At 41.1% G+C, this 21,763-nt stretch overlaps 1 protein-coding gene across 1 annotated transcript in view; it reads right to left on the reverse strand.

Annotated features, from left to right (window-relative positions):
• LOC118688922 (von Willebrand factor D and EGF domain-containing protein-like) overlaps window positions 1-21,763 on the reverse strand; it is a 171,110-nt gene that overhangs the window by 54,898 nt on the left and 94,449 nt on the right. Inside the window, exons 12-18 of the mRNA XM_036386867.1 lie at window positions 18,563-18,699; window positions 17,339-17,494; window positions 12,761-12,865; window positions 9,955-10,069; window positions 6,691-6,941; window positions 5,256-5,475; window positions 515-652 (exon numbers count right to left, since the gene is read on the reverse strand). Coding sequence (XP_036242760.1) covers window positions 515-652; window positions 5,256-5,475; window positions 6,691-6,941; window positions 9,955-10,069; window positions 12,761-12,865; window positions 17,339-17,494; window positions 18,563-18,699 — 1,122 coding nt within the window. The remainder of the gene's footprint in view (window positions 1-514; window positions 653-5,255; window positions 5,476-6,690; window positions 6,942-9,954; window positions 10,070-12,760; window positions 12,866-17,338; window positions 17,495-18,562; window positions 18,700-21,763) is intronic.

Below are 21,763 nucleotides of genomic sequence, written 5' to 3' on the forward strand. Positions count from 1 at the left end.
CTCTAAAAGCAAATATTGAGCAGATCTAAAACTGTTCATGACCCTTTCCTTCACCTCAGGGATCTGAGGAATGACTTCATGCCAAGCATTCCCTGGGCTGTGTCCTCTAATGAAAGCACACCTTGGAAACAGAGGTGAAAGGATGGAAGGGTTGGGCACATTGGCCTTTCTCTTACTCTCCTAGCAGCTCTCACCCAAAGCAAAATCAGCCCTGGAGGTGCTCACCAAATGGATGTGTATTTAGGTGTGAAATAGTGGGGAATGTGCAGTGTCCTTGGTAAATTATCTATCTGTAAAGTGCTCTTTTGTAGGCTGTGGTGCTCCTTCTCCACCAGAATGAAAGACAGCAGAGCAATTTGCAAATATCCATTAATATAACATGACAATAGTCTGATTTGTACATTTAAGGGTCTGTACTTGAAATGAGTGGCAAAATACTCAATTAGGGATAATAGTAGTAGAATTGAACCCATTCCCCCCCAGTCTCTTAAAATAAATCATGTAAAGCACTTACATTTGCAAGTTTTACCATCTCCCTCCATCCCAGTGGGGCAAATTCCACATGCATAAGATCCAAAGGTATTCATACAAGACACTCCAGGAAAACAAAGACCCTCTTCACATTCATTCTTGTCTTCCTGGCAAGTGAGCCCTGTGGCAAAGCAAAGGGGAAGTTAATCAGGAAAGGTTCCCTGTTTATAGTTCAGCTCGAATGTTGAAGCAGACAAAGGGTCACTTCTCAGCTGCAAACTCATTACAGGGTATGTCACTCATGTTCCAGCCAAATTCCCCACTGTCTCACTTAAACCTGCTTTTATCACACTGTTTATTGCTGTCATTATTGGCACCAGAAGTGCTGAATTTGAGACTACTGCTCATGGAAAGCTGTGCATGTTAAATAAAAATGCACATAAATGAAATTAATATTGCCCCTTCATGTCATGCCTTTGCTGCTGTTTTTGTTATCTTGTTAATGTGAGATCTGTGGCATGTACTGAAGAACCTCATGAATTTCACCATTTTGGCTTCAGGATATGAGGAGCCATGTACTGACCTCTATTGTACTTTCTGTTTCCATGTGAACCTCACACAACTGTGAACTGGCCTGATAGAGTCTGCTTGAAGGTAAACCTTACAAAATGATCACAGTTCTAAAAAGCAACCCAAATTTTTCAATTTAAAATCAAAATTTGAAGGAACATTCTGAAAATGTCACTGAGCCACAGCGCTGGTATTCAGAGGACAGGCTGCCACAGGATCTGAATCCAAAACAGTATCTCTTGACTATTGCTGATTTTAGAAAGAAGGTTTTAAAAATCCCTTAAAGCAACTGATTTTCAAATTCACAACTTTGAGTGATTTAATGAATCAAATTAAGGGAGAGTGACCCAAAAGATAAAATCACTATCTGAACAGCAATGAGGCAGAGTAACCAAATGTAATGTTGTTTAAAACTTCTCCAGGCTGCAGGTGCTGCTGTCTCTGCACTTGGGCAAACTTGCTTGGCTACTGCTGGTCACAGGATGTACAGCCCTGGGGGCAGCCACAAACCAGCCCTGACCACTTTTATTAATTTAATATAATTTTATTCCCTGCAGGAATAAACAAGGAGATTGGGACAGCTTCTGGAGAATCCAGGCACATGCCTCAACACACAGCACCAGGTACAGAAAGGTTTGATCCATATCAGATATCCAGCTTTATTGGGACAAAAGGTCTAAGAATAAAAGAATTTTTTTTTTCTTTCAAAAAATACATTTGTCACAGAGGAATGAATTGCAGGATGATAAAACCAGAGAATTATTATTCACCTCCTACAACATAATCTCTCATTGCTTCAGCATTGCAGACAGCTTCCACTAGTCCTTTCATGTTAAAATAGTATCTCACTGTAGAAAAACTCAAATTGAAGTCTCTTTATAGTTTGAGCTGCCTAAAAAGCCAGTGACATCTTCCCATGCCTGCTTCTTCTTGAGGAAAAAAAGAGCAGCAGCAAGAAAGCTGCATCCCTTTTCCTGTGCCATCTCAACATAATTTATTAAGGTTTTCATGCTTCTTGCTTCATTAATTGAAACTGGACATCACACAGCATTGTAGGTCTGGGCTTACCTTTTTCCTTCCCTTGTTAAATTTTGGCTGACTGTTTATATTTCATCATATTTCAATTATCACATTCCTGGCATCAGGCTGCTTTTCTCTGATGCTGATTTCTGGTGATGCATTGGGAAATTATTAGACATCACATGGAAAATATTGAATGAGTAGCCCTCTGATTAAATTAGCAATTACTTTCTTTCTCTGAGTATCATACAAAGACTGAACATGCCACCATAAACAATGACAGGAGGATCAAAGTTCCCAGTTCCAGTAACAACAGTCACTTCTCCCTTGGTCCCTCTCATACTTTAAATACTCTTTTTTTATTTTCACTGCAAAGGGTTGTCTTTCATATCTCAAAGACAAGGGCATTACAGAAATCAAAGGAACACCATAAGTAACAAGATGAAATTCAGCCCCTTGGCTGATTTTTGTGATGTAAAGGTGAAACTATGCAAGCACTGCTTGTCACACAGAGATTTTAAACAGTGTCTGACCAATTTGGGCATAATGACAAACCTGATGAATCCAAGGAGAAATGTTTGCAAAGACTGAAACTTGGCTGCATGATGCTGAAGAAGCAGCAGAAATGGACATGAAACTGCACCAAGAAGTGTCAATTATGCTGTTTACAGGACCTCCTGTGCACTGTAGCACAGGGGAGTCTCAACTGTCTTGGCACTGCTACAGTACAAATAAAAATAATAGGAATAGAAGTTCATCAAATTCCAAGGCTGAACCATCTGTTTGTGTGCCAGCTATATTTCTCCATCCCTGCATGGGAAGTTGTTTGAGAAAATAAAGTCCTTTCATGCCTCGATAGGAGCTGACCACATACAGATGCAAAGAAAGATTTTTTGCTCACATTAAGCTGACTCTAAAGGAACAGAAAAATCCCCTTTAGGGTCTCTATGGCTATAAGAAACCAGTAACAGATCCTGTGAGTTTCTTCAGTTTCCTGAAATATAAAATGAAATTGTGGTTCCATCTTGCTGCCCATCCCACCCCCAACTTTGTACTAATCACTGCTGTATGGGGAAAGAAATAATGATTTTGTGATTGGAATAGTTATCAAGGATGAGTTCTCAGGTGGGTGATGTTCTTGCTTTTGTGGCCAAAAGAATAAACAACAGGGAGCTTTGTTATCTTGTTGACAATGCAGATGAAAAATGAATGAGCTTTGAACACTCAGAAATCCAGTAATAACTCTGGATCAGCCTTCTCTCAGATTTCCTACTGGTTTTTCTCCCTGCCTTGTTGCCATTCTTACGTTTTACCCTCACACTGGTGCACCTGAGCTGCTGCTTCCCTTGCAGGGCTGTTGGGGAAGCTCTCACAAGTTCACTTCTTGTTTCTACTGCCTGCTTGCTGTCATTTGTAAAGGTTTGATGGGGAAGTGGTGCTGTCACTTGAGCTGCACAGCACTGCCTTCTCATTAGATTATTGATGGTTTTCTGGGGAATTGAGGCATAAACACAGCATCAAGAATGAGCTTTTATTGTTGTCACCGAACCTGCCCTGAAGTAAAATCATCTGCTTCCCAGCTGGCTTGCAGCTCCACTTGTTTATAATTTTTCACCTGCTATTAAAACTTTGAGATGTATTCCTTTTTCACTCAATCATATCTTATTTTATTTTCTTTTGTTGCTTGTGTTTTGGCATTTTGGGAAGAACAACAAAACCTGTTATTTAACTTGCAAGATCTAAAGGTGCAGGAGAACCTGGTTTTTCTCTGCCATCAAAGTTCTGTGTGCCCTTGTCTCTCCAGCCAGCAGGTCCACTGAAGTTATTAACTCATGGAACTATATTGATTTTTATTCATTTAATCAAACTCCTTACAGGCAATCAAAACTTTTTCTCATTGTGTAGCTCCATAAATTACACCAAAAAAAATCCCAGTTTTTCCTCTACTCATTGGAATGTTCTTTCCAGGGGACTACAGACATTCTGCATGTGTTTGGTTGGCTTAGGGATTTTTATATTTTGATCAAACTTCTATGTTAGAGCTTTATTCTCCATGCATAGGCTTAGTGCTCTTGCCTCAGTGGAGTCTCAGGTGGTTTAGAGACTTTGGACAGCAGCAGGCTTTGGCCATCAGGTAGCATTACCTGGAGTCAACACAGATGAGGTGTCACAGAACTTTTAGGCCATTTTCATGGACTTCTGAAGGATTTTTATTTTTCATTTCTGCTGGAATTTTACAGAAATGCAATCTGGGCTTGCAGTCCCACATGACCAAAGCAATAAAGCTGCTGACAGGCAGGAGGGGTACTTTGCCCACTGAGGAAAATCTGTTCACTGCTTCTGTTTAAAAATTAGTGTTTTTCTGTATATATGCACAATAAGCAGTAATAATTATGTGCATTTGATGTTGCTTCTACTTTAGTTTTAAAACCTATAACACTGGCAGCAGCCAACCTCAAGAATGTGAACAGAGCAGGGGGTCAAGTGATCATCTTTCTTCCCTTTATTTCTTAAAATCACATTTTGGCCAGCTGTTCTGGTTTTGGCTTGGATGTAATTTTGAAACCAGGGCACCAGCCTGGAAGAGTTTCAGGGGTTAGAGTTTGTTTCATCATCATGTCTGACAACTCACTGAGCTTGTGATTTTCTAGTGCTTAAATTTAACAAAGCTTCAAGCAGGACTAATTTATTTTTCCATGTTTTCCATATCTTCTTCTTCTTCTTCTTCTTTCTAGACCTAAGAAACCTCATTTAATTCTTGTTCTTTCCTCAGCTTAATTAAGTGAAATCCTCCTGTCAAGTGCAAAAAGGCCCTGGATCTTTGCCTTTTCTCTCTTTCACTCAGTCTTCTCCTTGCTCCATGAGATCATTGATCCATGAGATCCACGAGATCTCCTTGCATCCATGAGATCATGGATGGACAAACCCATGGAAATGAGCAGGAAGCAACAGAGATCTGGGAGGTTCACATCCTCCTTGAGTGATCATTGCAGGACAGCAGAGCTTTAGGCCATTTTCCCTCATTGTTAGATAGAGAAATATTATCTTTCTCTGTCTACAGCTAAGCCATGGCAGCAGAAGAGCAGGACTAAATTTTCAGTCCATTTGGCAGATGTTGGTGGTGCCATACTCAAAGAATCCTGTAGCTCAGTACATCTGTGGTTAAAGCAGAGATGCAAACAGAGAAGTGTTACCTCCCAGACCAGGGGGGCATTGACAAGAGTAGCTCCCCACGCTGTCCACGCAGGTCCCGCTGCCACAGGGGTTCGATTTGCAGTCCCTGATGTCTTCCTGGCAGAATTCTCCATCAAATCCATTTGGGCACAAGCACAGGTATTCACCAAGGCCTGGAGGGTATTTAATATTGGTGACACACGTGCCACCACTGAGGCAGCTGCAGGGCTTCACTCCAACCTGGAAAAGTCAAAAGGGGATTCTGGTAAGGTTCCACTGAATAATCACAGCTGGGATGTGGATTGCTATCCTTTAGGAAGGGAGAGATTTGCACTGCAAACATGTTATCCACTATTATGGAAACTTATTTCAATTTCCTTTGTCTAGATGGATGGTCTTATACTCACTGTACTTATTTATTTGACTGAGAGCTCGACTTCAAAGGGATTTCTTTTTTCATCATTTAGGGGCACATTCTGACTTCTTATAAGGATAAAAACCCCAATCCTGTTTGCTGTAACAGCAGATTTCACATTGTATCTGAGGGCAGAATTTGTTCCTTATTCTTCAAAGAAGAAAGGAGAAATCTTTTCTCTTTGCCTGCCTGCCCACCTTCCTCTTTCACATTACAAATGTCTCCCAGGCAGGAACATGACTGTGGCATTCCTTATCTGGTGTCTCCCTTCAGGAAAGGGAGATCCATAGGTTGTATTTTACGTATGTACAAGAACTGCATTTCCACAGATTCAAAGCTCTGCATTATCTCCCCCAGATAACACAGGTCTAGCTTGAAATATTTCCATTAAAGCCATATCTAGGCTCCAGTTTCCCTTTTGCTGTGTGGGTTCAGCAGATTGGTATTTTGTGGTTTGAATGAGTAAAAATAGGAATCTCTGGGAATAAAAATCTTTTCTTCACGAAACTGTTCTTATGTCAAGAGTCTGTGTCCTGCTTTATTATCTTATCTGATCAGAGGATTAATATTAGACCATACAATAAAGACAAAGCCATGCACAAGCTCTGCCAAGAAACTTAGAGTGTGGAGTAAAGACATAAGAGCAAGACGTCCTCTAAAAATATCATTGAGAATGAGTTATAATCTCCATTTTATAGTTAAAGCCTGGTCTTCTATGTTATATGCTTTTTTTTGTGCAATCCAGATGCAAAATGTGAATTTTAAAGCAGATTAATGAACCATTAAAAGGCTCTGCAAGAATGTTCTTTCAAACAGCAATCAATAGCACTCTCTCTGTGTATATAGTTTCTGTGTTCTCAGAGATATTTATTCCATTAATTGATCATTATTGCTGTGCTGGATATTATACACTTATGAGGAAATAGCTGAAGCCTTCTTTTTCAAGACAATAACAAATTATTAGCTATGATGACAATTGCACAATGGCGTTGACGTGACAAAACAGGTTTGTTTTGTTTTTCAAGTGTTCTTTCCCTTACCTCAATGGAGTATCTGCTCTGTGCATTGCACTCATCTGACACAGTGAATTCAAAGGTCTGCATTTCTTCTGAATCCACTTTCCAGAGGAGCAGGCCAGCAGGAGAGAGCCTGGCATCCCGTGGCCCAGCCTCCAAGATGAATAGCACAGCTGACCCTTCTGGATCCACTGCTATTAGCTGGTAAACAAAATTCTCACCAATAAATGTCAGCAGCTGGCTGGAGGGGGCCTGGAACACAGGAGGCAGGTTGTCTAAACAGCAAAAATGAAACCATGATTACATAAACTCCAGTTTCTCCCACGTAAAGGTTCTCAGTGAGGGTCTTTGAAGGAAGGCTCTCAAAGAAAACATGCAGATCATACCCAGAGGCTGATGGAGGAAGAGATTTGTGTGTTAGAGGCAGCAAATAGCTTTACCAAAAGAACACCATTTCCCTCCCCCTTTTTTTGGTGCCCTATGCTGAATTTTTGTCCCATCCTGCACTTGGATTAATTTTGATGCACTATCTGATACATGGGAGTAAATAATACATGATTTCTATAACCTCCCCCTAGTCCCAGTTCTTCTTAAAACTGTATTTACTTATATACCTTATACATATTTACATACATATTTAATCCACCTATCATCCATCCATTTAAACATACATAAAATGAATCTCAAAATGCTGAATGACAAATGAACTGGGCAGGCAACTCAGAAGGAAAAATAAATTGTAACCCTTCCACTGAGTAGAGTCTCTTGCCTTTACCCATGAGGAGTAATTAAACAAGCAGTTTGAGTGAATCCAGTTGGGCATTTCATCAGGAACAAAGGTCATTTCAGTGCCAGAGACTGTCCATCCCCAGTGACAGGGGTGTGCATCATGTCACCACTGGCACTGTTATTTCCAGGGTTGCTGTTTACATTCACTATTTCCTTGATGAAGATAAACCCCCCCTAATTTTACAAGGGTATTTAGCAGTAGAAGATAAATGCTACCTGAAGACACTTTCAATGTACATAGGTAAGGAGGACAAGGTAGAGAAAATGATTACATTTTATAATTAGAAACCAAGGAAAAGTAAGATCAGATGAGTACCCTGAGGTGACAGCAGCTCTTTTTGGGCCAGGAATTTCATCTCCATGTCCTAAGCCTCCTCAGTCTCAAGGCATCTTTCCTCTTTAGCCAGCAGTACAAATTGACAGGTATTGATATTTAAAGGAATCTTCTCACAGTGTAATTTGACTATATTTATGTTTAACTTAAAGCACATTTCTAATACCCAGGATTAATTTCAAGCCGTGCTCTAACATTATGAACTATATATGTGTTCTCATAAAGACTCCTTGCACTATGCTCATGGGAAATCATCATTAGGAGTTTTTTTTTTTGTGGTGCATATAATTTTTATCCAACTTTGCTTTTCATAGCACGGCTTAGATGATGCAATTATTTAAATATGTGTCTCCTTTATTGCTGCTGTGTTATGAGAGCTTTCTAAAATGCTTGTCCAGCAGCTTGTCCTGGCATAACTGTTGAAAGCTTCCATCTATTCATTTACCTTTTATTTTCCAAACACTAAAGCCATGGAGCCCATAAAAGTTGTGCCCAAAGTAATCGATGAAATATTGATGCAGGCTATGCATTTATGGGTAAACACAAAGGTGTTAACTGAATGGATGGTAAGTGGAAGTGGTAGGCACAAAATAGCATAAAATCAGATGTTCTGCAAGGAGTCTGTGGAGGAGAGTTTCTAATCCTACAGAGATCTTCTTGCCATCCAGTAAATATATATTCACTCCCCCTATTACTGCAGAACTTTTAAAGAAGTTCTCACACTTTTGAAAAAAGGCGTGACAAACCCTTTCTTCTGAATATTTTTAAATTTTGACATCATTTAAAAGTGAACCATGACGTGCGTCAGAGTTCCCAAATCACTTTTAGTTTTATAAATTTCAAAACAAATGCAGTTTTTATTTTTCAAACCCTTTCCTGAATTTGACAATCAAGCTGTCTTGGTATTAGTAATGAGTCTGTCTGTAACACCCAGGACCAGCTCATCCCTGGGGATGCTGCTGCTCTGGCCAGCAGAATATGAGGTCAGGTTGGATGTGGCTCTGAGCAACCTGGTCTAGTGGAAGGTGTCTCTGCCCGTGGCAGGGAGTGGGACAAGATGATCTTTGAGATCCATTTCAAACCCTTCAAAACTTTCTATGATTCTATGACAGAAAGGAGGCAAGGTTTGTGAGTCACAGATAATATCCCTCGTTGGATTAAATATTTTTCTGGTGAAAAAAACACAGCTTTCAAGTGTACAGACTCTCTTTCACATCTAACTCACCCTTAGGCATTTTAACTACTCATCCAAATGGATTTTTAGTTGGCCCATTTTTGGGATGTAATAAAACCCCAAACAACTGAAGCAGGCTGGTTCTGTGACTCACACACCTTTCTGTAATGTGTTTGGGTCTACAAAGCCTAAAATGCAGAGAAACACCTTCTGGAAGCACCACATGAATTTATATAAAAGCAGTAATATAATCTTTATATTGACCAGATGCAAACATGTGAGGGAGGAGATGGGCTGTGAGGATAATGCTGCTGGAAGCACAGATTGTCTGTAAAGAGTGGGCTGAGCAATGGTTGTTGTTTACACTGGGCAGGTAGCCATGAAAAAACTATGATTCAGTCTTCATCCTTCAGGAGATGCTTCAAAAGGCAGCCTCCCCATGACCCCTGCCTCGAGGGGCTGCAGAATGAGGGTTCTGTGGCACTGAAGGTAATGAGTGCCTGATCCCTATCACTTGGACTCCCTGCCAAGCCAGGCTCTGCTATGAGGCATTTCATAGGATTTGGTTCAGCAAAAGGAAGAAATTCTTGCAGACACCAAAAATACATGCTAGTGTTTTAAAAACAGTATTTTCCCCAAATTGCCTCCTTAAAGATTTGTACCTGCGAGATGCTGACAGAGATATTTAGGGCTCATCACCTTTAGCTGATAGACTTGGGCACTGCATGGGGCACTGGCATATCAAATTCTAATTTTCAGGCATTTTTTTCATTTATTAATCTGAGATTTATCAGGTTTCAGACAGAACAAGGTGCATAGTGCATGCAGAGGAGTCTGCATTTCTGATGCACCCAATTATTCCCACTAGAAACAGCCCATGTGCACTCACAGGATAGATTCAGCTAAATGGAGGGATGATATATTTCATAAATTAAGTCATAAATTCCCAGATAAGTGCTTCTAAATTCTAGAAAAGAAACCCCTGTCTTACTTTCATTAACAGACCAGGTGAACTTAGAAATGTCAGGTTCACAGAGAAGACAAGGGCTTGTAGGGCTTGACTCTCCTTCACCATAGCAAAGTCCATCTATATTGCATGTATTTTCCTGCCAAAAAAAAAAAAGGAAATAAAAAGAGGTGGGAGCTGAAGGTAATGAAAAAAAAAAGGAATAAAAAGATAGGAAATTAGCAATTATTAATTTCTGGATATAAGCAGAAATTCACTTGTCTCTTGAAACAAGGAAACAGCGGCAATTTAAATGTTGGTGCTTTTTGCTTGCAGTGAGGAAACTGTGGAAGTTTTCCAGCCCCAGACTGGGATCCTTGTAGCTTTGAATGTTTTAGCTTAGAAGAAGGGGTGTTGCTTTGTCATAAATGGGTGATGGATCCAGGAGAATGTGACTCTAATGTGACTCTTTTCCCATTTGCACACTCATGTGGTCGATGTCGTCACTGTTCCCAGCTGTGACTGTTCATATGGGAAGTATCAGGTGTCCATGAAAGGTCAGCTCCACCAGACTCCCAAAGCCTGAGACTAGACTATTTCCATTTGAAACACTGGAATCGTGCTCTTCATAAACATTTGCAAAAGCAAATTCTGCTGTAGCAAATTCTGCTATAAAGGCAGAATAAAGAAGTGCATTAGAATTAAGGCTCCCATGAGGGAGCTGCAGAGGAGAGCTGAGCACATCCCTGGTGCCTTGGTGGGGCAGAACATCCCAAAAGCCATCTGTGAGGGGATGCTCTGTGGGCACAGCAGCCTTTGGGCTGACCTGCTCCTCTCATGGGTTGAAGGCATTTGGGTTATCTAAGAAGGGAACGCAGGAATTGACAGATGGAGTTAAAGATCTATCCCATGGGAAGATCCTATGGAGGAGTCAGGCCTTGTAGCCTGTGCTGGGCAGGTGAGACTTTATCTGACCATGCAGATTCCCAGAAAAACATGGAATAATCCTGGGAACAAGGGGGATGTCCTTGCCACAGTGGGACAGCAGGACAGACAAACTACCAAACATATTTTTCTCTTTCCTTCCTTTGTTTTTCTGAGACTGAGATGTGTCCTGTTACTGGCCCTGTGTTTTCTGCCTACTGCTTTACTGGTGTCCCAAACTACTTCTGCAAACTGCATTAGTCAGTAATACCACTTTAGGGTAATGGGTCAGGTAGAGAAACAAAAAGCATTCTCATAATGGCCACAACATGATAGAACATGACAGATCTCCAGCACTAAACCCTGGATGTTAATTAGATTTTATTACATTGTTGTTTTCAAGGGCTTGATGCTATGATAAAAAAAAAAAAAGATATTTTTTTTCTGATGTGATACAGTGTGGTGCAGAATGGGCTCCATAAAAGAACACAGAATGTGAAATGGGCTGATATAAAATGTCCCCTAATTGAAACACCTTTTCTGAAAGCAATTTAGGTGTTGCAGAGTAATGCAGAAAGGGTATAATTAGACTGTGGTCTGATGCAATTGGAAGCCTAGCTCAAATATTCCCTTGAAGCATCTTAGAATAGAAATTACTATAATCCCTAGAGAACACCATATTGAGAGACCATATACATATCTGAGTTTCAAACATGTAAGAATTAGTAAAGCCTTTGACAGAAAGCCCTCACCTTAGCTTTAAGTGAAATGATTCTAACACAATTATTTCAATCTATAACTAAAGTGGTTTTGCCCTCAGTTGGGCTGTGCTGGGTTTCCCTGCCCTTATCTCTCTGAGGGCAGTGACAGAGGGACTTTGAGACATTCAGTCAGGGTCAAACTACCACACAGGCCTGTAAAGTAACTTCTGTTCACTCACTCACTTGGAAAAAAAGTGAACTTTAAAAAGATTTTGGTAACTGGTGTGTGCTTGCAATCAGTGCAGATTTTAAAACTGTATTTTCTCATTAGCATTAATGAGAACAGTGAGGCAAATGAGTTAAGATGTACCTGATTAATCTTCATTTTACAAAAAAGCAGACTGGTGGCCTCCTATTAATTCATTCTTGCCTCAGGGCGGGAAAGCAGAATCAGCACATTCAAATATCCCACCTAAATACCCTCCAAAAATTTTTTGAAGCCCCACTGCAAACCAGATAATTTGCTTAATGCAGGCCTCTGGAAAAAAGAGAAGGGAAGATCTTTTTAAGGGATGCTACACCAACGATTCCACGGGAAAACTGAGGATTATAGTGCTCTGCAGGCAGTTTTTAACACGTTGGCAGTTTAAAACATAGCTGTAGACTTTTGGTTAGGGTTTAGAGACTGTCAGAATACTCAATGTTTGTACTTAGCAGTGTTTAATGCAAGCAGGAATGGTTTATGCTCTCTCAAGGGTGTTCTCACATGACAAAAACTGTATAACATGCATCTTTGTGTGCCTCTTGCTAAGGCAGAAAATGGGAATAGAAATGATGTACCCTCACCAAACAGGCTGGGAGAGGGAAAATAGCAGAGACACTTCAGAAGTGAAGCTAAGCCTCTCAGGGCAGGCTCCTCACTCTTATTTACTCCCACTAACAGCTGCAAAGGATAAATATTGGCAGCCATGAGCTTTCCTGAGGTGTTTGTGTGAGGAAGGTCCATCATAAAGCATGCTCCATCAGGTGTAAATATGAAAAGGAAATAAAATATCGCAGACACGGGGCTGTGAAAGAGAAAAGCAAAGTGTGGGGCTGTGCAGCTGATCTGTGAAATAGGCTTTTCCCCTTCCAGAGCAGTTATTACACCCAGCCCATCAGAGGGAGGGAGAGGGCTAAGGAAGAGATGAAGGATCCGTTTGAAACCTTGATGATCTTTAAATTACCTTTAATTTGCAGAGTGCGGTGGGGTGGAATTGGCAGAGCTGGCAGAGCGCGTCGTACAGGGTCAGCACCCGGGAGTTACTGTACTGCACGCCATCATTAGTGACCTGAACGAGACAAAAATCTTCCTCAGAACTCATCATGCTCCATATGGAGACTGTCTGCTCGTTGTGGAGCCATACCACTGCCCCTTGAGCTGGATGTGGGCCAGCAGGATAAATTAAACCACTCGTGAGCAGCTCTGCGAGCTAACAAATTGCTTAATGCTCCAAACTGGAAATTCTTCATTAATAACCAAAAGATCTTTTGGCTCAGCTGGCATTCAGCTTTCTGATTGCTATTAGGTTTTATCCTGAAAGTGTTTTTTTTTTTCTTTTCTGATTTCCTCATGGAAGCTTTACTCAAGTACTACAAGGGGGATTTCAAGGAGTTGTGAAACACAATTAACGTTCTTGGCTGGGACTCAGAACCACTCTTTTACTAAAAGCAAATCAGTAAGTAAAATCCTTGGCCTGAAAAAAAAAAAAAGAAAAGAATGTGGAATGTGTATTATATAGGTCTATTTGAAATGAGAATGAGAACAACTTTTTTACTAATAGCGAATCAGTAAGTAAAATCCTTGGCCTTGAAGTGAAAAAAAAAAAAGAATGTGTATTATATAGGTTTATTTGAAATTAACCTTATAAAAGATGCAAGGGATGACAATATGAGAGAGAAACAGTCTCATTTCTGTAGGAAGGTACATTACAGCAGTCACCTGTCCCAGCTCATAATGGATAATTCAGGAAGCCTTACACATGCCCTTTTTTATATGAGTGCTTGCACAGCACAAAAGAGTTGAGTAAATTTATATTTTAATTTCTCCACAGTAAAAATGAAAAGATACCAGAGAAGTGTGGATAAGAGGAAAGCTTTTGAGAGTGCTTTGTGAGACGTCTTGAGAGGTGTGAACCTTGAAGAGCACCTCAAAACCCTGGGGAAGGCCACGCTGTAGACACTGATGAGAACCAGCAGGAAACCCTTTTGTCAGGTATTTTTCAGGTTTTGTCTTCTCACAGTCAAAATAAAGCTGCTGCTTAGCAAATCTAACAGGCTTTGCTTTGGATTCATCAGGTACCCCTGTGTTTTCTTGCTATTAAAAAAGAATCCCCAGCCCTCCTCCATCTCTCCCAAGACCACAAAACTGAAACATCCTTGGTCCCTTTGCAGGGGATTTTTACAAGACTGAGGCCATAAAGTTTTGATCACTCAATAAACTCTTCCAGCTCACAGAAAAAAAAAGTTAAATTTAACAAAGATAAACAGAAGTACAGAGATCAACAAATATTTGGTAAGTTTCGTCAAAAACAGCAATTTTCATGAATTGGTTGAAAGTTCATGGGAGATAATAGAGCAGATTCTCCCATAATGTCTCATGGGATGGTTCTACATTTTAAGCTGAGTGTTTGTGTTTGCAGAAACCACCACAAGGGCAGGAACTGGCAATATTCTTAGATATTCCCATTTTCAACTTGTAGAAGTGAAATAACTTCTTTGGACTAATATAAATTGGTCCAAAAATTCAGTAAAATTCATTGATCTAGTAAAATTCATTGGTTTAAGGAAAATATTAGACTATTGACATATTAGATTATAGTGTGTTGTACTATAGGTAAAAGTGCTTTTAAAAGAAATAAAGGATTTCTCCTGCAGTTTGAGAAAAAACTGAAACCCCCCTGTAGACCTGCTCTTCACTGAAGGACTCTGGCAGCAAGATTTCCATTAAGAATTTCTTATTCCTAATGCAATTTAAGCTTAATTGAAATTCATTATTTTACTGGAGTGTCCAGTGTTGTCTCAATACCCGTGTACTAATAATGGGTGAAAAAATGGCTAGACAGGGAAAAAAATAAAAAGCTGCAAAATTGTACTAATTGTTCTGTCTGAAGTGAGTGTTGTGAGTGAGATGTAACTCCTGTAATTAGATTATTTTTTAATCTGTTTTGGTTTTTTTTTTCCTACATTCTATTATAAACATCTATTTTGGTCTCTTTTCAGAATCGGGCTGGTTTATAGCTATTTTAATTGCTTTTTCATTAGTCATCTTAGTGATGTGGAACAAACACTTTGATGAGAACTAAGCTGAGCAAACCTTTAATTTGTTTGGACCTTAAGAGGCAAAAACCAACTTAGAGCTGGGCCTTGTTTGCTTGGGCATAGGTATCATCTGGAAAGAAGGAGCTGCTTCTGCAGAAATGCAAAGGATGCTCATGAACTCTGTTGCTTCTGCCTCAGGTTTTTCACCCATCATGAAATGATCTTGGCTATTGGCAGCACGCTACATAGACTTTGTAAGAAAGTTTCTAAAAAAAAAAAATTGAAAGGTGTAAAACTGTGCTGAGTTCAAATTCAGTTTTTGCCTCACTGAATTTTTTGTGATTTTTTTTTTCCCATTCTAGACAAATACAGCAACAACAACTTAATGAAAAGGATGAGAGCTGCTTCCCAAATTAGATAAGTGCTGCCAAACTCTTTCACCTCTTCACCCAGGCATCTGCCTGGACAGCTCGAGTCATCTGCTGCCCAAGCATGGGTTTGTATTTTGATATCTCAATTAATTATGCCAAACACTCTGGTGTAGCCACATGTACTTTCTTATCTGCGTTCAGCAGCATGTCATGGGAACAATGGGCAAAATCTGAAACACGACTACAACAGGAGATTAAATGAAAGAGCACTGAGAAGAGCTCCTGCTCCCCCAATGCTGGTAGTGAAAAAAGCTGTAGTGGAATTTTTCTGATTCCTTTGAAATTTCATTTGGGAAGGGGGAAAGATTCTGAAAATATTGAACAGTGACATTTCCAGAAAGAATTGTGTTGACTTTTGGTTCTGAAAAATCCTTTAGCTATGTTTTGAAAAGTAGATACATAGATACATAACCCAGATCATCAATAAGTCTTATGAGCTGCAATAAGTCTTAAGAGGAATTTTCTGGAACACGAATTTTTGAACACCTGTGGAATTAATTGAAAGTAATTTTTTATCTTGAGAAGCTCCATGATTTCGTTCTTTGTGCTGCCATGTAAGGCCAGCTGCCTTTGAAAGTGAGCACTAGGCTCTGCCTTCCCAATTTGTTCATCTAAAGATCCACAGGAGTTCCAGACTCACGTGCAGACTGAGATGATTTAATTGAGCATTCGCGGTGTAGCCGTCAGCCTGGTTCCTCTGCAGGGTTTGAAGGAGAGGGAAAGGGCAGAAAGCTTGCAGGTGCAGAGCTTTTCTGGAGCTTTAGTGCATGGAAAGAGTTTTTGTAGCTGTTTTTGAGGGGAAAGAATGAGAAAAATTGTACAGACCTCCTCAGGGCTGAAAGGAAGCACTCGAACACAATCAGAATTGTAATAGACCTGTGCTGTGAGGACGATGTCCTGGAACACTGGAGAAACCTTCCTGTGCCCATACCAGGATTTTCTCTCTCCTCTTGGGCCAGGAACACCCAGGGTGTCTCCCTCTCAGATCCTTCCACCATGAGGCAGCATTTTATCTCACAGCTGGCAGAGTTCAATACCTTTTTGGAGCAGTTTTGAGCAGAGCACCTTCCCTCCTGGTTCAGCCCTGGTGTGTGACACAAGGGAGGTCCAGGGTCCACCCCAGCAGCAAACAGGCTCTGCACCCACAGGGTTTTACCCTAATGTCCTTAACTCCCAAATCTTTAACTTTTAATAATAAATGGCTGACTAGAAGATGTGCCCTGCCAAACATCCTTTTGTTTCCCCCAGGCCACACGGCAGGACATGTCCCCAGCTGGGTGCAGGCAGCGGCAGGGTGCAGGACAGGCAGTTGTGAGGGGAGTGTTTTACGTGTTTCATTTGGCATTCTGCAATTTTCAGGGCACATCTGCAGTCTCCCTACAATGGCAATATATTCTTCTCAGCTTCAGAGCCTTAAAAAAAAAAATCTCATTTTTGTAAAAAACAACTGATCTGCAGAAAAAAAACCCCATCCAGGCCTAGAGGGAGACCAAGGGCAGCAGGCACGCAGGGTCGGGAAGGCAGTGGTTTCCTGGGGATATTTAGAAAAATAGGTACCATTTTGTGAAAAAAAGAGGCTAAATCTGCAGCAGAAAACCCAGAAGAAGCAGATAATGCACATGCTTCTTCCTTCAGCCATTCAGACCATGACTGTGACCGTGACATCCCAGCTCAATCCTGCCCAGGAGCCAGCCCGGGCACGCACCGCTCACGCACCCAGGGAGTCAAAGCTCTCTGACACTTGCAGTCTAATCAGGAGTTCGAGCTGGGGTTTTCAGAAATGGAATACTAATGATTAACAATTGATTAGCACAACTGCATCAATTTCAGGTGATTACCTCTAGAAGTGGTTGTAATTTGCCCTTTTGGATTGGCTACAGAGACACCTGGGTTTAGCTCATTGTTTTGGTTGGCGAGGTGTTTTTTCTTTTCCTCTACATGACATTAGTGTGAGTATTTCTACAGGCATTTTCATTTCTGAAAGGAAGAAAGCTGTGCTTTGCATTTTAATTTACCATGACAACTGATTTTCTCTTTCTAAAGCGTTTCTTAGAAACATAATAAAATTCCTACTTTCACTTGCCATCTTGCGAACGGCTCGTCACCAGCCACGAAGTGCACAGCCTCTGTGATGTTCAGGAGTGGGATCTGGCAGTCCACAGCCTCAGAGCTCAGGAAATCTGCTTTTGTGCTTTCTTCTTCTCTTGACAGCCATTCGCCATTGAGATGCTACAGGAAAGCAGAGGGAGAGTGCAGAAAATGAAGGCTCATAAAGAGATTCCAGTTGTCAGTGTATGCTTATATTTATAATCAATAATATCAGGCATTCCACGGTGGTTTATTTAAAAGGAAACATGCTGTTACTATAGCTACAGTAAAGGGGAAGCCATGCTTAGCTAGGCATGCAGGTGGTCTATTGATTTAGGAAGTGTTGTGGTCTGCACTTGGGATGAGCAGCCAGGATGAGATGGGCTGATGTAATGGAGTAACTTTGCGTTTCCTGCTGGAGCTCAGCAGCCGGCTCGTGGCTCCTTGAAGGTGATGTCAGCTGCTCCCCCGGATCAGCTGCACAAAACATCCCAACTCCAGCCCATGGAGCCCTAAGGGGGCACAGCAAATCTCAGCTGTGCCTCGTGAGCATGCCAGCACCGACTGGGATTCAGGCTGAGTGTCTGTTCTGAGGTGGATTTATGAGTTTAATCAAACATTTCATAACTGAGGATGCTGATCCATCAAATCACTCAGTTGCAGCATTGCCTGTATATAGCTGTTTATGATAAAATTACAGTGCTTGCATAAGAGATGGATTTGATGCTCATCAAAACCTCTGATTTGGTGGTGAAGTATGACTAAGAAAATTCAAATAGAAGCCTCTGTAACTGTGGTGAGGAAACCCTATATTCAACCACAAAACTTAACATTTAAATGTGTTTAGGAAAATAACCAAGTGTAGTGATTCCAGATGTACAAAATGAGAAATAATATTGTGATTTCAGGCTTCAGTGGACTACAGAGCAGCTGAACCAAAGAGGAGTCAAAGAAAACTCCACAGAGATTATGAGCAAGAACTCATAGCTGTGCATTTCCAGGGAACCAGTCCTGGAAAGGTCTGAACCTCTTCAGCTCCCCTCACTTGTAGCAAACACATTGGCAGTGGGCTTGGAAGGTACTTGTAACCTGCTGAAGCAGTGAGGGAAGATAGCACAGATCAGAGTAAAACATTTCTATATAAACATGTCAGTGTTTGACTGTATCATCCATATTTCATATTTTAGGAGCCAACAGGAGGCAGCTTACAATTAGCCTGGTGACCTGGCAGTGCAGGCTGGGAGACTCTCTGAAGCCGAGGCCAAACACCCGGATCCTGCTGCACTCCGAGGCGCGCACATCACAGAGACCCCCGTTCTCCAGGGCTGTGATTTCCAAAGCTGGCTCTGCAGGGTGAGATGGATACAGAGCTTCAGAGGGCAGCACTTACACTCTGCTCTGCTCTGCTGCAGCAGAGATTTTGTTGTAGTTGTTCCTGGTTGTTGCAGTTTAATACTTTTCCTTAAGGAAGTCTTGTCTCCCTGTGGATTTCTCTTGAACACAAAAACAGCAGTTGTCAGAAGGGGAAGCAGCAAACCTCCATTAAATATTGTCCTGTGCACCCAGTGCTGCAAGATGTATTAGAGAGTGTCAGAGCTCCTGAATCAATTCTCTGAAGCTGTGGCTTTGAGTTAAAAGGTCTCCAGGGCTAAAACTTTTGTCGACCTAAGTATCCAGTGGCAACACATCCCTGACCCAGGAAAGAAGAGGGGCAACACATCCCTGACCCAGGAAAGAGGGGCAACACATCCCTGACCCAGGCAACAGGATGGGAGCACAGCTGAGAGGACAAACCCTCATCCCATAGCATAGAGAAATATGGGAACAAGAGATAACCGTGCCACCAGGATCCCTGGAGTGTTAAAAAGCAGGGAAAAAGCCAGCCTGATGTTTTTGACTTTTTGTTTGTTTTTCCCCTAAAGTTTTGGCAGCAGTAAAAGGATCCTTAAAGTAAAGCTTTCTTACGAGGGTTAAATCATTAATAGTAGCACTCAGCTCTGCACTGTGTCAGCACAAGGGTCATGCACCAGCTAAGTTTCACTTAAATGCTACATTAAAGCCTTAAGTAGAGCTTAAGTGAAGTACAGCCTGTGCTAGCCCCCTTACAAGGCTGACTTCCACCCATTACTGTTTTAAAAATGTTTTATGGCTCTCAGGTAAAGTTTCATTTGGGTTCATTTGTACTTTGGATATTCATCTTTTAAAATTGCTCATTGCTTTCAAATTGGGGTTATTTCGACAGAGGAAAATGCAAGTCCATTGGATGTCAGAATTCACATCCTGAATTAAGAAAAATTATAATTTGGTAGATATTTGCACCAGCTCTTGGATAGCACAAGACTCCAATGGCTCCAATGATAGCATCTGATGTATAGCAGATGCTATCACTGCTGTACATCAATGATAGCAGTCAGTTGAGATCATGGCTGAATATTTTCATTTATGCCATTTGTAGATCCAGTGGTCAGGAGAAGCCACAATGATGACAAGTAACACAAAGCAGAACACTTTCTTCTTGTCTCCTGAACAACATTTAATAGCAGAGGCATGACCAGGAGCCCTGGGAGGGATGTTGTTCACCAGCAGAGTGGAGTCCCAGTTGTTATTCCTGCTTGGTTCCTCTTCCCTGCCCCATCCCCACTGCTCTGGCAAAGCAATATTGCCCATCAGTTTTCTCTGAGCTGTAGCTTGGCTAAAACAGAAGCTCTCCATCACCTAATATTTTAATGGTACCTTAGTTCAGCTCTGATTTGAGGGGCAAAATGCCCTGAGTGGAGCTGATAACCTTTCCCAGCACCTTGCTGTTCCTTAAGGGCTCTGCTATTTAGGCTGTCATTAGGAAAAATGCTGTTTAAACACTGCCATCCCACCAGATTGCAGCCTGTAACAACAGAGCCACATGACTTGTGTTTTTCCAGATGAAAAAAAGGAAGGAAAGCAACATAAACATGAAAAAAAAAAAAGAAAATACTTTTTTCCCCTGCACTTCTGAAGTGCTTTTAGCTTTTCTTTCATTTTTTAAAAAAATTGATTGTATTGCAGCAGTATTACCAACACTGCTGGACACTTTGCAATATTTACAAGAAGAGAAATCATTTACAGCTTATCAGCTTTCATCAGTTACTGGTGGATTCCTGTAATGTACAAAACTATTAGTCAGATGTGGTGACTGGTTTTGATAAATTGCCTTCTTCTGTGGTTAGTGCATAAAAATTAAAAAATAAAAATGCTTCATTATGTTTTTCATGAGATTTTAATAGTTAGCCCCACTAGTACTGAGGCAGCTTGCATTGCATTAATGTTTTCATTATCACTGCAGATTTTCAGGCTTCTGTGGGTGCAGCAGAATCTCAGAGCCTGGGAAGGAGTGGGGCACAGGAATGTGCTCCTGCAGCCCTTCCTGCTCCACAAAAGCACTCTCAGGGCCCAGTGCCTTACAGTATCAGCTCAAAAGCACTCTCAGGGCCCAGTGCCTTACAGTATCAGCTCAGCATTTTGAATTTATTTCTCTCAAACCATTCTGTACACACTTGTCAGGGTTGAAGCCCATCCAGGAACTGAATATCACACAGGCACTTCTCACTGCTCCTCCTGGCAGGATTAGGGAGACAATCACAAGGGAGAGAGTGAGAAAATGTGTGAGTTGACTTAAGGGCAGTTTAATGGGAGAAAAAAAAGGAAGAAAATGCAGTAATGATAATGATAAAATATTTAGAATATATGCACAATGCAGTTGCTCACCACTTGCCAAGAGATGCTCAGGTACTGGCTGGGATGCCTGCCCAGCTTTTCTCCCCGATTATGTACTGAGAGTGATGCCATATGGAATGGGATATCCCTGTGGCCATTTGGGGTCAGCTGTCCTGTTGGTGTCCCCTCCCAGCTCTCTGAGCATCCCCAGACTCCTCATTGGCAGGGCATGAGAACCTGGAAAGTCCTTTCCTTAATGCAAACACTACTTGGCAACATCAGTGTCTTACCCACTTGAAATCTGATGGAAAATAAAAGTAATTACAATGTCTCTTTCTTAAAGAAATAGATACTAGAGTTTGGCTTTTAGACTTTAGTTTAAGCAGTACATAAATATTGATAAGGGTTTTTATTTTTATATTTTTTATTTCTTTTTAAATGTCACACGTAATGGGTGTGGGGATTTTAGGCATTTGGTTTTAATGAGGGTTTCTGTTTGTCTTCCTCTCTGCCTTCTAGTGTTGTTGCATTTTAGCCAGTTTCAACCAAAAAAAGGAGAGCAAATCTCCAATTCCACTGGCTTTGGAAAAGTCTCCTGGCAGCTGGGCACTCAAACATCCAGACCCTGTTCTTGCTGGGTACAGGGATCAAGGTGTGGTTCATGGAGGGGGAGCTGGAAGTCCAGAGAGGTGCTGACATCAGAAGGAAATATTGGAGAGC

The sequence above is a fragment of the Molothrus ater genome, chromosome 7 (genome assembly GCF_012460135.2).
Source record: "Molothrus ater isolate BHLD 08-10-18 breed brown headed cowbird chromosome 7, BPBGC_Mater_1.1, whole genome shotgun sequence".
Taxonomy (NCBI): domain Eukaryota; kingdom Metazoa; phylum Chordata; class Aves; order Passeriformes; family Icteridae; genus Molothrus; species Molothrus ater.